Consider the following 16696-nt stretch of genomic DNA (forward strand, 5'->3'; position numbering starts at 1 on the left):
AGGAAATGCATACTAAAGTCCACAATTCCTGTACTGTATCACAGTTTAAGGTGAGAAATGTACAGATCTTAACCTGAGGCCTTCACCAAAAAGCTCACATTTCTAAAACACTATCATTCAGAATATTAGCCCTATCTTCAATTTTTCAAAATATATTTGTTGTTGGGATATGTTCATCGCTGGTGAGAAAGTATTTATTAGCCATCTTTATTTGCCCCGAAGGCATTAAAAGGCAACCATAGTGTGGGACTGGAGTTAATGAATCAGATGAGTTCTTATGACAATCTAGCAGCTTTTATGGTCATTTTGTGACATTACAAATGACAAGATTTATTCAATTGTCATGGTGTCATGCCATGAATTCATAATATCTGGGTTGCTCATTCAGTGCCATGAACACTAGGCTACCATAGCCATTGGTGGTCAATCTTAGTCGTTTGGCTCCCATTCTAGAACTCACCAATAAAGACTATTTTGGAGTCAATCCTTGGACTGAGGCACTGCCCCAATCCTTACATTTCCAAAAAAAGTGAAACTCATGTTGAATGAATCGAATCAACCTGATGTGCTGCACTGTGGCAATGCTATGCATGAATAATCTGCTGGGTATATATTCCTTCACTCAGTTGTCCCAACAACATGCACCAACTGCAGAAATTCTGTCATTGACACTCAATGCAAAACAAAGTGTTTTCCCTAAAATCGTGAGGTGTAGCAATACCACAAGCTACATTAGCACAGTTTGAGCAACACCAGCCCTGAACCCCTCATGTTGGTGTTTAGTACATGTACAGTTTTAATTAATTTAGGAATTATGTTATAATGAATGAGACTTGCAATGGGGATAATGGTTGAGAATGCTGTGTTGTTGATATGGGGTTATGTTTAGACCAATCCATTAAAGACTGCAGTGTAATCCAGTGTAACCCAGCTCTACCTCATCACCAACTCTCCTGATCACTCCACTATCTCTAAATTGTCAGACTACTTGTCTGATATCCAATAATGGATGAGCAGAAATTTCCTTCAATTAAATATTGGGAAGACTGAAACGATTGCCTTCAGTGCCTCTACAAACTCCATTCCCTGGCCGACTCCATCCCTCTGCTTGGCAACTGTCTGAGGCTGAAACAGACAAACTTTGGTATCATACTTTTGATATGAGCTTCTGACCACATATCTATACTACCACCAAGATTACCTACTTACACCTCTGTAATGTTGTCCGGCTTTGACCCTGTCTCAGCTCATCTGCTTCCTAAATCCTCCATTCAGGCCTTTATTACTTCTAGATTTGACTATTCTTTTTGACTATTTTGACAGTCCTGGCTGGCGTCCCACTTGCTACTCTCCATGAACTTGAGTCATCCAAACCCCTGCTGCCAGCGTCCTAACTTTCACTGTCCCATTCACCTATCATCACCTCTTCTTGCTGAGCTACATTAGCATCCAGCTGAGCAACACCTTGATTTTAAAATTTTCTTCCCGGTTTTTAAATCCCGCCTTGCCCTTGCCCCTCCTTACCTCTGTAATTTTCTCCAGCTGCACAATCCTCTGAGGTGTCTCCTCACTCCTATAATTCTGGCCTCCTGAGCATTCCCAAATGTAATCATTCCACCATTAGCGGCTGTGCCTTCAGCTGCCTGGGCTTGAACTTCCTCCTTAAACCTCTCCATCTCGCTTTCCTCCTTTTGATGTTTCTTAAAACCTACCTCTTTGACCAAGCTTTTGGTCATCTGTCTTAATATTCATTTGGTTGTGTCATTTTGTTTTATAACACTGTTGTGAAGCACCTTGAGACATTTAAAGTACTACATAAATACAAGTTATTATTGTAACTACTGCAAATTTATTAGGAAAAAATTGTTGCTTTCCAGGGAATCCTACAGTTAGTGCATTAATGACTGAGCTTGTACAGATTAAAGCCATTGGGTTTTAATACAGTCCATGATTGAATTTTGCAATTGATCTTTTAGCAAGCAGGGTAATGGAAACATCAGCAGATGGCAGGCAGTAAATTGCAGCAAACCAGGCTTTACTCTTTCTGCATGACACTTTTGTCCTATGCATCCCAGACTCAAACTCAGTAGGGAACTTGTTCGGGTAGCACTGCTGCACACTTACAAAAATTCCCTGGCAACAGGTACCTGCACAGCTCTTGCAGCATTCTTCATCAATATCTAACTAGAAGTGGCACTACGTGAATGAATTTCTCCCATGTGTTTACAGTAGTGTCAATTCCCTTATGTCTGGTCTCAGCCCTTACCTGCTTCTTACATTCAGGAACTTTCTAAAATATACTTAAGTTCAAACACATTACTTTTAATTGTATTTAAAGTATAGTATAGTCATTGAATCACTAATCTGTGCTCAGTTAACTGATCTCAAATGTACACTTAATAAAATGAACCACAAAATTTGTCAAACGTCACAGAAGCAGTCAGCAGAAATCGGAAAGTCTGAGTGGTGAACTTCTCTGCAGGGTTCTATTTAGTCCACCACTGATTGCTAACTGGTTCCCAGAAATGCACAGATGGCATTTATAAAGTCATGTGGTTTCTCAGCATGGACCCAATGACCAGTTCCAGGAACATGTTGGATAACAGAATTTGGAAATAGCCGCTTGATCTCAGGATAATCCTTGGAGCTTTGAAAAGAACACAAAACAATTAATTAACAGAACAGCAAATGTTAGTAATGACAATGTACTCACTCCATTACCAGCTGAAGTACACCACAACCTTCACTCTTATTGCATAACACTAAGAAATACAGTCTAGAAGGTAATTGGTTTAATTCCTGTTATATGATTACTTAGCACCCCAACCGTTAGCCTAGCAGAGGTCAACTTGCTTCAGTTCCTGTGATCTAGGGAGGGGAAAATTAAATTTGTGGAAGCTAGTGCTGCTAACTTGTAAAGCAGGCCAATATTAAAGAGAAAGTTTGCATTATTTATTATTTTTAATATTATGAGGAAGTAAAGGAAATAAGTTAAGCTCATATTCGTTCTTGTATTTCATGTGGACTAAACTAGTTTGTTGGTTTACAATTGGCCTCACATCACTAAGTACTCAGCAGTCTAGTTTCCAAAGATCTAAGAGGGACATACACATAAGATAACAGTATCCAGTACTCAAGGGGGTCTTATTGTTACAGCCTCTGGGTCTTGCTATTATATAATTAGATATTAGGCATAAAGCAGACTCATGATTGTAAGAAATGTGAATCCACTTATGGGAGTTGCTGGTGATGATAAGCCCGAGAGAACGTCTAATTCAAACCTAAAATTTGTAGCATTGTCCAAGGTGACAAGGTGAACAAAGGGGTGTCGTTGGATACTCCTCATATACCCCAACTCGCGGTTTTAAAGAAACCCAAAACATGGAGCGTTCTATCCTTCTTTTCTGCATTGTGCAGTCTATTGAATGCTATCCTATATTAATCTTCCCTTCAACCCCCACCCGGCGGCATTCCGCAGGGATCGTTCCCTCCGGGACACCCTGGTCCACTCCTCCATCGCCCTCTACACCTCAAAGCCCTCCCATGGCACCTTCCCGTACAACCGCAAAAGGTGCAACACCTGCCCCTTTACATCCCCTTTCCTCACCATCCAAGGGCCCAAACTTTCCTTTCAAACGAAGCAGCATTTCACTTGCACTTCCCTCAATTTAGTCTACTGCATTCGTTGCTCCCAATGTGGTTTTCTCTACATTGGAGAGACCAAACGCAGACTGGGTGACTGACTTGCAGAACACCTTCGGTCTGTCCACAAGCATGACCCAGACCTCCCTGTCGTTTGCCATTTCAACACACCGCCCTGGTCTCACGCACACATATCCATCCTTGGCCTGCTGCATTGTTCCAGTGAAGCTTTGGTGATCCTGTACACACGGGCGCTCGCTCGGGCGCTTCCATGCATGCGGGCGCTCCCGCGCACGCCGGAGCTCGCTCTGTCGCTCCCACGCACGTTCGCTCTGTCTCTCCCGCGCACGCTCGCTCTGTCGCTCCCGCGCACGCACGCGCTTGATCTGGTGCTCCCGCGCACAGGCACTCGCTCTGGTGCTCCCGCGCACACCACGCTCACCCTGTCGATCCCTCACACGCGAGCGCTCACCCTGTCGCTCCCACGCACACTCGCCCTGTCGCTCCCGCGCACGCTCGCCCTGACACTCACGCACACGCTCGCCCTGTCACTCCCGCGCACGCGGGCGTTCTCCCTGTCGCGCACGTGGGCGTTCTCCGTCGCTCCCGCGCACGCTTGCCCTGTCACTCCCGCGCACTCTCGCCCTGTCGCTCCCACGCACACGGGCGCTTGCCCTGTCGCTCCCGCGCACGATCGCCCTGTCACTCCCGCGCATGCGGGCGTTCTCCCTGTTGCGCACGCGGGCGTTCTCCGTCGCTCCCGCGCACGCTCGCCCTGTTGCTCCCGCGCACGCTCGCCCTGTCGCTCCTGCGCACGCTCGCCCTGGTGCTCCCATACACACAGACTCTCACTATCTCACTCCCATGCACGTACTCAACAGTCACCTCTTCCTCCCCCCACCCAATGACCTGGGGTTCTGCTCCGTAGAGGCTCACTCCTGGACCTCGTAGCTAGCCTCTCCTTCGCGGGACCCCAGACCTCAAGCCAGCCTCTCCTCCCCAGGATCCTGGCACTCCGCTCCACCACTCTGCTCTCCAGGCCCTGGTTGGAGGTGCCGGAGCAGACTACACCACTGGTCTGGGAGCCGTACTTTGCGTCGATGGGAGCCGCGGCTGGCTTGTGGGTCTTGCAATGAAGAACACTGGTATAGGGTGTATATCCAGGGCTGAGTGCGCTCAAAATTAGGTTAACTAGCATAGCTGGGTCATGAACAAATTATGTGAAGTTTTACAAGTTCTTACCTGATGTAGGGAGAGTTACCTCCACCCAGAAAGACTGTGGGAGCAGTGTAAGGAGTGTTGAATTTTGGAAAGGTCATAATATAGTCCATATGATTTGCAACAGCCTCCAGGTTAACCCTCCAAATGTATCGACCGTCACGTTCCACCAGGTTGGTCAAGAGAAACTGCCTGATGCGGATATCCTGTAAATTAAAGCAATGCTGTTAACACAGGTTATCATACTGGCAACATAGCATTCACTCCAGCACCAGTGACTCTGAAGGACCACAAAGCAATATTTAAATTTATTTTTAAAAGAGCAGAGTAACCACCACACAATGCTTAATCGATGGCAGAGCTCAGAGGCATCCTGGGATAATATATAAGCATATGAGCTAGGAGCAAGAGTAGGCCATTCAGCCCCTCGAGTCTGCACTGCCATTCAATAAGATCATGGCTGATGTAATTGACACTTCAACTCTACTCTCCTGCCCAACCCTCTACTCTTTGACTCCCTACTTAGTCAAGAATACACCTATCTCTGCCTTAAAAATATTAAATGACCTGCCTCCACTGCTCTCTGGGGAAAAGAGATCCACAGGCTTACGACTCTCAATCGAGAAAAAAATTCTCATCTCCATCTTAAAGGGGAGACCCCCTTATTTTAGAACTGTGCCTCCCAGTTCCAGACTAAATTAAGAGCAAAATACTGCAGATGCTGGAGTTCTGAAACAAAAGCAGAAAGTGTAGGAAAAGCTCAGTATGGTCTGGCAGCAGCTGTGCAGAAACAGGGTTAACTTTTCAAGTTTGATATGACTCTTCTTCGGAACTATTCTGAAGTTCCGAAAAAGAATCATATGAGACTCGAAACACAATATCCCCTAGTTCTAGTCTCTCCCACAAGACAAACATCCTTTCAGCATCCACCCTTTCATGCCCTCTCAGGATTTATATGTTTCAATAAGATCACCTCTCATTCTTCTAAACTCCAATGGATAAAGACCCAATCCGTCCAACCTTTCCTCATAAGAAGACCCCCTCATCCCAGGAATCAGTCACATGAAGCTTCTAATGCAATTATGTCCTTTCTTAAATAAGGAGATCAAATCTGTACACAATACTCTAGATGTGGTCTCACCAATGCCCTGTACAACTGTGGCAAAGTGTCCCTGCTTTTATATCCCATTCCCCTTGCAATAAATGACAACATTTTATTTGCCTTTCTAATCACTTGCTGTAGCTGCATACAAGTAACAGGATGCCCAGAACCCTTTGTACCCTGACCCATTAATGCCTATTCTCTCTTTCCTGTTAGCTAACCAATCCTCTATCTATACTTATATGTTACCCTCTACACCACGAGCTCTTATTTTGTGTAAGTAACCTTCAATACAGCGGCTTGTGTACAAGCTACCAGAGACCCAGGAGGGAAAACAGCAGTGTCAACATGCACAAAAAGGAAGAACTCAAAGCTAGTCTCCATGTTCAAAAAGTTAAACAAGAGAATTGAACTCTTCAGAAAGTGCACTTGCTGCCTTGTTCTGCTTGCGGAGTATCTTTCAGCTATTCCACCTTCTTCTGTTGTTCACATTCAAATATTGCTTGTGTAAACTACCACAGGTACTATCAAGACCTTTACCTCAATGTACGGTTGGAGCTGTTGCTCAACTTGCTTTCGTGCAGCGGACCTTGACAAGTCATTATCCACGGTTACTGCCCTCATAGCGGCGATGAATTTTGGGAAAGGTGTATGTGAACTGGTTTGACTGGGAGTAACATCCACCACAACGAGCTTTTCTATCAGTTCTGGCTAAGCAGAGACAACAGAGCATTATTACCACTCTGCAGCCATTACAATAAAGATGACTGAAATTCATAAAGCAAGTTTAAAATTCTTGTCTTTAATGCACTGCCTGGTGTGGTGCTGAGCTGTATAGACCGAATGGTCCAAAGGTTGAATGTCCAGTTTGTGCTGAGATTGCTGATCTCAGCCAGAGCAACAAAGGGCTGGTAAAACTGGCATCAGCGCTCTTGGGTTGGGAAAAGAAAAATTGGTCTGTATTCCACCTCCTGATTGTTCATTGGTAATCTCTGCCATAAAAATGCATGTGTAGATATCAGGCATGGATAAGAACATGCTTGACTGTGATTCCCATAGGCAAATCATCTGTTAACACGCTAAGCACTGATCTAGCTTCATCTGACATCCACACCTCAACTGATTAGGAACCTTAGCTGATTTTTTTCATCATCCTCCCTAGTAAAGCACCCATCTGAGCACCCAAATGCTGACCCATCTCAGATAAACAAGCTTGGCACAAATCAGAGATCAAGACCTGGAAACTTGTGTGTGGCTTAGAGTTGCACCAGGCAGTGCTTCATGCACCAGGCCATTGGGCAGACTAGGATTGCTAGAATTAACCAAAGTAAACAGTAATCAGCTCATTTGACATATTCCCTGCTGTCAATCAAACATACTCTTAGCATTGCTGTCGTCATAGCAATCTTGCCACCCAAGCTGTGCCCAATCAGAATACACTTTGGGAGCTGTAACTTGTCCAGCAAGTTCTGAAGATCAAAGCTCATTGCTTCATAGGTCATCACTGGACTGCATCCGCTATCACCATGGTTACGGTTATCCACTGTCAACACCTACTTAGACAAGAGAACAGTGTCATAATTTGATTAAAAATAGATTGAATATCTAGCTTCACAAAGCACACTGAACTACTCCACCGGGACTGGCACTCCGATTCACTGACTCTGCATTATTCAGACCTTTATGACAGAAGAAAGGTTGTAAAAGTAGTGAAAAGTTAGGGTGGTATTCAAACATGGAGATGTGGGAAAGAAAGTAGTTGAATTTCACAGTTCTCCCATAACTCACCATCCTGCCTGTCCGTTGAGACAATGCCTTGGCTATTGAATAAAAATTTGATTTACTGCCAAATAGTCCATGGAGGAAGATCAGGGGAGTCTCTGTATTTCTGCCATTCATTACATCATAGGCCAGCTCCACTGGTCTAAGGAAGCAGAACAACGACTAGCCAGTTAACTCACAAAAAATTCACCTTATCATAGATTCAGCAATGGGAACTATGGGCTAGAACTTTAATTGCAGACATCAAATGGTTAATGCTAGAAGGTTACAGAAAAATAAACCCCAGCTCTTAGGTGGTCACTGGCGCAAGCCAAGAATACCAGACACCAGACTAGCAGCGCTGGGGGAAAGCCATCATCGCTGGCACACTGTGCACAGAGATGGCACCATTACAGGCCTTCCATTCTAAAGCCTGTGCGTAGCCCACAACTAAATAGTAATGAGCATGCAAATCAATAACGAAAGGAACACGAACACAGGATGTTGCCAGTGCTTCATTGTGGCAGAGTGGTCAGTGTGAAGCACAGGGATGATCCTGCAGCAGCCACTTGCATTGTTAGTGACCCCAAGATCAAAATACCAAGCATAAAGATATCCAGTACTGGGCAGTGGACAAACCAGCTAAAAACCGAACTGCCTGGTATAAAATGAGATGGCTCTCAGACCCTCAGATCCAGTGCACTGCAACTCTACCTACTGACCCTCCAAATCCATCCTACTGGCCACTCCCCTGCAAACAGACCTTCCAAATGGTTCCCATTGACCAATCCTCTGCAAACTAACCCTTCAAATCCATCCCACTGACCAATATCCTACAAACTGACCCTCCAAATCTATTCGACTGATCAATCCTCTGCAAACTGACCCTCCAAATGCATCCCACTGACCAATATCCTGCAAACTGACTCTCTAAATCCATCCCACTGACCAATATCCTGTAAACTGACCCTCCAAATCATCCCCACTGACCAATATCCTGCAAACTGACCCTCCAAATCAATCCCACTGACCAATCCCCCTGCAAACTGACCCTCCAAATCCATTCCACTGACCAATCCCCTGGAAACTGACCCTTCAAATCCATCCCACTGGCCAATATCCTACAAACTGATCCTCCAAATCTATACGACTGATCGATCCACTGCAAATTGACCCTTCAAATCCATTCCACTGACCAATCCTCTGCAAACTGACCCCCCAAAACCATCCCACTGACCAATATCCTGCAAACTGACTCTCTAAATCCATCCCACTGACCAATATCCTGCAAACTGACCCTCCAAATCAACCCCACTGACCAATCTCCTGCAAACTGACCCTCCAAATCCATCCCACTGACCAATATTCTGCAAACTGACTTTCGAAAACACGCTGGTTTCGCCGCTGGACTCCTCTAAAGTCCAGCCCCCGAAGCTGTTCTGAAGCTGCCGGCCCGGCTAGAGTCGGGTCTAGGCGCCGATTTGGCTGCAGATCGGGTGAGTGGCCGGACAAACAGGGTTAGGCGGGTGCGCACTCGGGAGGCGGCCTCAGGGAATAAGACACAGCAGAGCGGCCTAGCCCAGGGGCTGAACCTATATGAATGGGCCCCGGCCTCACTCACTTCCCCGCTGATGCCCCGCTGGCTCCTCTGAGCGGGGCCGGGACACGCTCCCCCAGCGCCCCAGCCCAGCGGCAACTTCTCAGCAACAGAGCGCGCATTGTGAAACCGCCGGACGGCCGTAACCAGAGGCAACCGGCTCATCCTGATGATGTCACTGCCGTCAGTCAGCGCCACCTGTGGTTGACATGAAGAATGTCCACTTGCACCCAGGGTTACCAACTTCTCCAGGATTGCCCGGGGTTACAGATTAATCTCTAGGGCATGACTATGTGCTTTTTGTAAAAAAAATCATTTAAACACAGAAAATGGTGGGAAAACTCAGCAGGTCGACGCTGCCTGACCTGCTGAGTATTTCCAGTATTTTCTGTTTTTATTTCGGATTTCCAGCATCCACAGTATTTTGCTTTTATTCCTTTAAACACTTTTGTTTATTAGTTATAATAAAAATAGGACATGAGGGAAAAGGCTGTTTGACTCAGTCTAGGGGAAGAGGCTAAGGAAGAGACTATTTGCTTCCCGATTAGCCTGCATCAGCCAATCACCACAATAAATGATGGGAGAGGACATTGGAGACACCTCCAGGACCAAGTCCAACCCAAACTCAAATTCCTAATTTTTTTATTGTTTAACTGCAACAAAAAAAATGCAATCTAGATACAATTATGATGTGCTTCTTTAGTGAAACAATAGAATACACATGGATGCAGTGTTTCCAAAGCCCTTCAAACATGTTGTCACTTCCCAAATCCTTGCCTACCTTTTCCAAAACTCCATGTTTGAATCCGTCCAATCAGGTTACTGCCCTGCCATGATACTAAAACGTAGCAAACTCCCAAATGACATCCTTTGTGACTGTGACAAATGTAAACTATTGCTCCTCATCCTTCTCAACCCGTCTGCAGCTTTTGATAAGTTGATCACACAATGCTCTTCCAACCGCTCTCCACTGCGTCCCACTGGTTGGGATTGTGCTCATTTGGTTCGATTCTTATCTATCAAATCATAGCAGAGAATAACTTGAAATGCCTTCTCTTCCTATACTCACATTGTTACCTCTGATGTCCTGAAAGGATCTATCCTTGGCCCCCTCCTATTTCTCATTGACATGCTGCCCCTCAGTAAAAACACAATGTCAGTTTTCACATGTATGCTGAGGATGCCCAGATTTACCTCACTACCACCTCTCAATTTCTCCCAACCTCTCTAAATTGTCGGACTTCTTATCTGACATCCAGGACTGGATGAGCAAAAATTTCCTCCAATTAAATATTGGGAAGACCAAAACCATTGCTTTCAGTCCCCACCACAAACTCCATTCCTTAGCCACCAACTCCATCCTTCTCCCTAGCAACTAAGGGTGAATCAGATTGCTTGCAATTACGGTGTCATATTTAACCCCAAGATGATTTTCCAACCACGTGTCAGCGTTATCAATGAGACTGCCTATTTCCACCTCCACAACATTGTCCGACCTGATGCTGTCTCAGTTCATTTGCTGCTGAAACTCTCATCCATGCCTTCATTGCTTCTAGGTTTGACAATTCCAATGCACTTCTGGCTAGTCTCCCACATCCTACCTTCCGTAAACTTGAGGTCATCCAAAATTCTGCTCTCTATGTCTTAACTCGCATCAAATCCCCTTCACCCATTGCCGCCTGTACTCACTGGTGTACATTGGCTCCTGATTAAGAAATGCCTCAATTTAAAAATTCTCACCTTTGTTTTCAAATCCTTCCATGGTCTTGTCCCTCACTATCTCTGTAATCTCCTCCAACACCAAAACTCTCATATACATCTGCGCTCTATTAATTCTGGCGTCTTTAGCATTCCCGATTGTAATCGCTCCCCACCATTGGTGGCTGTGCCTTCGGTTGCCAAGGCCCTAAGCTCCGGACACCCCTCCCTGCACCTGTCTGCCTCTCTACTTCGCTTTTCTCCTTTAAAACACTCCTTAAAACTTACCTCTATTACCAAGCTTTTGGTCATCTGCCTTAATATTTACTTACCAAAACAGAATTACCTGGAAAAACTCAGCAGGTCTGGCAGCATCGGTGGAGAAGAAAAGAGTTGACGTTTCGAGGGTCATGAGGACTCGAAACGTCAACTCTTTTCTTCTCCGCCGATGCTGCCAGACCTGCTGAGTTTTTCCAGGTAATTCTGTTTTTGTTTTGGATTTCCAGCATCCGCAGTTTTTTTGTTTTTATTAATATTTACTTATGTAGCCTGGTGTCTTATTTTTTAATGTGCCTGTAAATCGCCTCGGTGCGTTTTATAATGTTAACAGCACCATATAAATACAAGTTGTTGTTCACCTTCATTGCTTTCCATTTCTCTCCTGGTGTTTGATAAGGTGTTTTCTAAAGCCCGTTTTCACAGCCATATTTCCTTCCTCAGTGACTGTCTCCGTCTCCGACTTACCCCATGTGGATTTCAACTGAAGTTCCATCCCTCATGTTTTGAACCCACCCAGGATTACAGGTATCTCCGTGACATACAATGCTCCTCGGACTGCTGTTCTGTCGCATTCTGAGATCCACACTCAGTGCCATGCTCCATCATATGAACACACTCGACCTCTTCCTCCAGCAGCACAGCCGCACCCTTTTTCAAAGCTGCGCGTGCCCCCAGTTTCATTTTATTCTTCGTCTCATCCGACGCCTCAACAAGAAACTTTGTCTCTTTCTTTCAGGTGCAAAGGAATGCAAGCTCCAACAACTCAGCGACACCAACACCCATCTAGGACCCTCCACCCCTGCCTGTCCCTCCGTCCCCACCCCATCTTCCAATCCCAGCCCCGTACGTGTATTCACCATACCCCTTGACCTTCCCTTCTCCGATGCTGAATGTTCAGCGCTCAGCAAAGACTTAGTTTCATACCCTTAAGCCCTCGTTTCAATGAATTTCGGGCTCGGCACGATGCTGAACTCTTCTTCCGCTGCCTTCGTCTCCATGCTTACTTCTTTGGGCAGGAGTCCTCTCCCTGTTCAACGGATCCTTTTACCCACCTCCAATATTCTCCCCCCACCTGGACTCCTCCCTCTGGATTCTAACCTTCTCTTGATCTTTTCATTGAGAACTGTCAGCGTGACATTAGTCGTCTCAATTTCTCTGCTCCTCTCACCCCCTCTAACCTGTCTCTCTCTGAACTTGCTGCACTCCGTTCTCTCAGGTCCAAGCCTGACATTGCTATTAAACCCATTGACAAGGGTGGTGCTGTTGTTGTCTGGCGCACTGACCTCTACCTCGCAGAGGCTGAGGGTCAACTTGCAGACACTTCCTCCTACCTCTCCCTGGACCATGACCCCAGCACTGAACAACAAGCTATTGTTTCCAGGACTGTTACTGACCTCATCTCCTCTGGAGATCTACCTTCCACAGCTTCCAACCTGATAGTCTCCTCTCCCAACCTCGGATGGCCCGCTTCTACCTCCTACCCAAAATCCCCAAACAGTACTGTCCCGGCAGACCGATCATGTCAGCCTGTTTCTGCCCCACAGAACTCGTTTCTTGCTATCTTGACTCGATTCTCTCTCCCCTTGTCCAGCCCCTTCCCACCTACATCCGTGATTCCTCTGACACTTTACGTCACATCAACAATTTCCAGTTCCCTGGCCCCAACTGCCTCCTCTTCACCATGGACGTCCAATCCCTCTACACCTCCATCCCCCACCGGGATCGTCTGATGGCTCCCTGTTTCTTCCTCGAACAGAGGCCCGAACAATCCCCATCTACCACTAGTCTCCTCCGTCTGGCTGAACTCATTCTCACACTAAACAATTTCTCCTTAAACTCCTCTCACTTCCTCCAAATAAAAGGTGTGGCTATGGGTATCCGCATGGGCCCCAGCTATACCTGTCTCTTTATGGGGTATGTGGAATGTACCTTGTTCCAGTCCTATTCTAGACCCCTCCCACAACTCTTTCTCTGGTACATCGATGATTACTTCGGTGCTGCTTCATGCTCTCGTCTGGATCTGGAAAAATGTATTAATTTTGCTTCCAATTTCCACCCCTCCATCATTTTCACATGGTCCATCTCTGACATTTCCCTTCCCTTCCTTGACCTCTCTGTCTCAGTTTCTGGTGATAGACTGTCCACCAATATCATTACAAGCCTACCGACTCCCACAGCTACCTCGACTACAGCTCCTCACACCCCACTTCCTGTAAGAACTCCATCCTATTCTCTCAGTTCCTTTGCCTCCGTCACATCTGTTCTGATGATGCTGCTTTGAAAAACAGTTCCTCTGAGATGTTCTCCTTCTTCCTTAACCGAGGTTTTCCACCCATGGTGGTTGACAGGGCCCTCAACTGTGTCCGGCCCATCTCCCGCGCGTCCGCACTCACGCCTTCTTCTCCTTCCCAGAAACATGATAGGGTCCCCCTTGTCCTCACTTATCACCCCACCAGCCTCCGCATTCAAAGGATCATCCTCCGCCATTTCCGCCAACTCCAGCATGATGCCACCACCAAACACATCTTCCCTTCAACCCCCCTGGCGGCACTCCGCAGGGATCGTTCCCTCCGGGACACCCTGGTCCACTCCCCTATCACCCCCTACACCTCAAACCCCTCTACGGCACCTTCCCATGCAACCGCAAAAGGTGCAACACCTGCCCCTTCACTTCCCCTTTCCTCACCGTCCAAGGGCCCAAACACTCCTTTCAAGTGAAGCAGCATTTCACTTGCACTTCCCTCAATTTAGTCTACTGCATTCGTTGCTCCCAATGCAGTTTCCTCTACATTGGAGAGACCAAACGCAGACTGGGTGACCGCTTTGCAGAACACCTTCATTCTGTCCGCAAACATTACCCAGACCTCCCTGTCTCTGGCCATTTCAACACTTCACCCTGCCCTCATGCCCACATGTCTGTCCTTGGCTTGCTGCATTATTCCAGTGAAGCTCAACGCATACTGGAGGAACAGCACCTTATCCTCCGACTAGGCACATTAAAGCCATCCGGACTGAATATTGAGTTCAACAATTTTAGATCATGAACTCTCTCCTCCATCCCCACCCCCTTTCCGATTCCCCCCCCCCCCCACCTTTTTTCCAATAATTTATACAGATTTTTCTTTTCCCACCTATTTCCATTATTTTTAAATATATTTCCATCCATTGTTTTATCTCTACCTTTTAGCCTTTTTCGATTCCTTCACCCCACCCCACCCCCACTAGGGCTATCTGTACCTTGCTTGTCCTGCTTTCTACCCTTAATTAGCACATTCTTTAGATAATATCACCACCTTCAATGCCTCATTGTCCTTTTGTCTGTGACATCTTTTGGCTATCTCCACCTATCACTGGCCTTCTATCCAGCTCTACCTGTCCCAACTCCCCCTTATACCATCTTATATTTCACCTCTTTTCTATTTTTACTTGGTTCTGTTGAAGGGTCATTTGGACTCGAAATGTTAACTGTGTTCCTCTCCACAGATGCTGCCAGACCTGCTGAGTTTTTCCAGGTATTTTTGTTTTTGTTTTGGATTTCCAGCATCCGCATTTTTTTGCTTTTACAAGTTGTTGTTTTGATTTGCCTGAGACAGAAATACTGAATGCATATGGCCACCAGATGGCGCTACTTTCAACAGGATCATCGCTAGTATCTGTGTTGTCTGTTTCAAAGATACAGACTGAGTATTGATAAGCCCTAATACTGGGTGATATGAGTTGTTAATCATTGATTTTCTCAGGCCTATGTGCCTGATGTACTGGCTGTGTACTATGGAAGTAGCCCAAACTTTGACAATACCCATAGGGTCCCTGGAGCTAAAACAGAAAATGTTCAGCACATCAGGCAACACCTGGAAAGAGGAAAACAAAAAAAACTGTGGATGCTGGAAATCCAAAACAAAAATAGAATTACCTGGAAAAACTCAGCAGGTCTGGCAGCATCGGCGGAGAAGAAAAGAGTTGACGTTTTGAGTCATGTCGACGGGTCATGAGGACTTGAAACGTCAACTCTTTTCTTCTCCGCCGATGCTGCCAGACCTGCTGAGTTTTTCCAGGTAATTCTGTTTTTGACCTGGAAAGAGAACTTACTTAGAATTAGTTCCTCCAAGTCTCACGAAGGACAATGGGCAGCATGACTCCGCCACCGCCTCCGGTCATTCGCAATTTCTTTTGCTGCAGCCCAGGTGGTCCTGCTCTGGAATGTCCTTCTTAAATGTACTTTGCCTGGTCTTCTTTAACTGGCCCAGTCTTCCTTTTCCATCTGGTGGTGCCCATTCTACTGCCACTCTGGCGGGGTGTTCATCCAGGAGGCGAAACACGTGGGAAGAGAACAAATAGATTGATATTTTGAGTGAGCAAACCCTTGTCAAGACTTGTTTCAAATTTCCAGGATGTCCTGTATTTTGCTTTTTGTCCATAGTGCCAAGGGATCTAGGTTTGCTTTGAAGCTGGAAGGCCAACGTATAGGAAGTGTAGAATGCAGAGCATGAGTCAAATGAAAAATGAAAAATAAACAGCTTCACCTCTCCCTCCATTCAACAATAGCGGCATGTTACCATCCAGTCCAAAGTAAGTCCCTGCAGAGCACACAGGGTGATCTTGTATTTTAATGATAAAAACAAAAACAAAAACAGAATTACCTGGAAAAACTCAGCAGGTCTGGCAGCATCGGCGGAGAAGAAAAGAGTTGATGTTTCGAGTCCTCATGACCCTTCGACAGAACTTGAATTCGAGTCCAAGAAAGAGTTGAAATATAAGCTGGTTTAAGGTGTGTGTGTGTGGGGGGGCGGAGAGAGAGAGAGAGAGAGAGAGGTGGAGGGGGGGTGGTGTGGTTGTAGGGACAAACAAGCAGTGATAGAAGCAGATCATCAAAAGATGTCAACAACAATAGTACAAAAGTTAAAGTTGGTGATATTATCTAAACGAATGTGCTAATTAAGAATGGATGGTAGGGCACTCAAGGTATAGCTCTAGTGGGGGTGTTTTTTTTAAATTTTTTTTTAAATAATGGAAATAGGTGGGAAAAGGAAAATCTTTATAATTTATTGGAAAAAAACATAAGGAAGGGGGAAACAGAAAGGGGGTGGGGATGGGGGAGGGAGCTCACGACCTAAAGTTGTTGAATTCAATATTCAGTCCGGAAGGCTGTAAAGTGCCTAGTCGGAAGATGAGGTGTTGTTCCTCCAGTTTGCGTTGGGCTTCACTGGAACAATGCAGCAAGCCAAGGACAGACATGTGGGCAAGAGAGCAGGGTGGAGTGTTAAAATGGCAAGTGACAGGGAGGTTTGGGTCATTCTTGCGGACAGACCGCAGGTGTTCTGCAAAGTGGTCGCCCAGTTTACGTTTGGTCTCTCCAATGTAGAGGAGACCACATTGGGAGCAACGAATGCAGTAGACTA

At 46.0% G+C, this 16696-nt stretch overlaps 1 protein-coding gene across 1 annotated transcript; it reads right to left on the reverse strand.

Annotated features, from left to right (window-relative positions):
* Window positions 1-1829: 1829 nt before the first annotated feature.
* abhd11 (abhydrolase domain containing 11) lies at window positions 1830-9475 on the reverse strand. The gene is made up of 6 exons (XM_041196597.1): window positions 9345-9475; window positions 7751-7886; window positions 7342-7515; window positions 6503-6673; window positions 4885-5066; window positions 1830-2647 (listed from the first exon to the last, which is right to left on the reverse strand). The coding sequence occupies exons 1-6, from the start codon at window positions 9440-9442 to the stop codon at window positions 2509-2511; spliced, it is 900 nt and encodes a 299-aa protein (XP_041052531.1). The 5' UTR covers window positions 9443-9475; the 3' UTR covers window positions 1830-2508.
* Between the last annotated feature and the right edge of the window lie 7221 nt (window positions 9476-16696).

Source organism: Carcharodon carcharias, chromosome 10 (genome assembly GCF_017639515.1).
Source record: "Carcharodon carcharias isolate sCarCar2 chromosome 10, sCarCar2.pri, whole genome shotgun sequence".
Classification (NCBI taxonomy): Eukaryota; Metazoa; Chordata; class Chondrichthyes; order Lamniformes; family Lamnidae; genus Carcharodon; species Carcharodon carcharias.

Coding starts and splice junctions, on each gene's coding strand:
- abhd11 (XM_041196597.1), bottom strand. CDS start 9,442: ATGCGCGCTCTGTTGCTGAGAAGTTGCCGCTGGGCTGGGGCGCTGGGG. Junction 7,516..7,750: donor CTCAACGGACAGGCAGGATG/GTGAGTTATGGG, acceptor TTGTCTAAGTAG/GTGTTGACAGTGGATAACCG. Junction 5,067..6,502: donor AGCTCCAACCGTACATTGAG/GTAAAGGTCTTG, acceptor TTTAATTTACAG/GATATCCGCATCAGGCAGTT.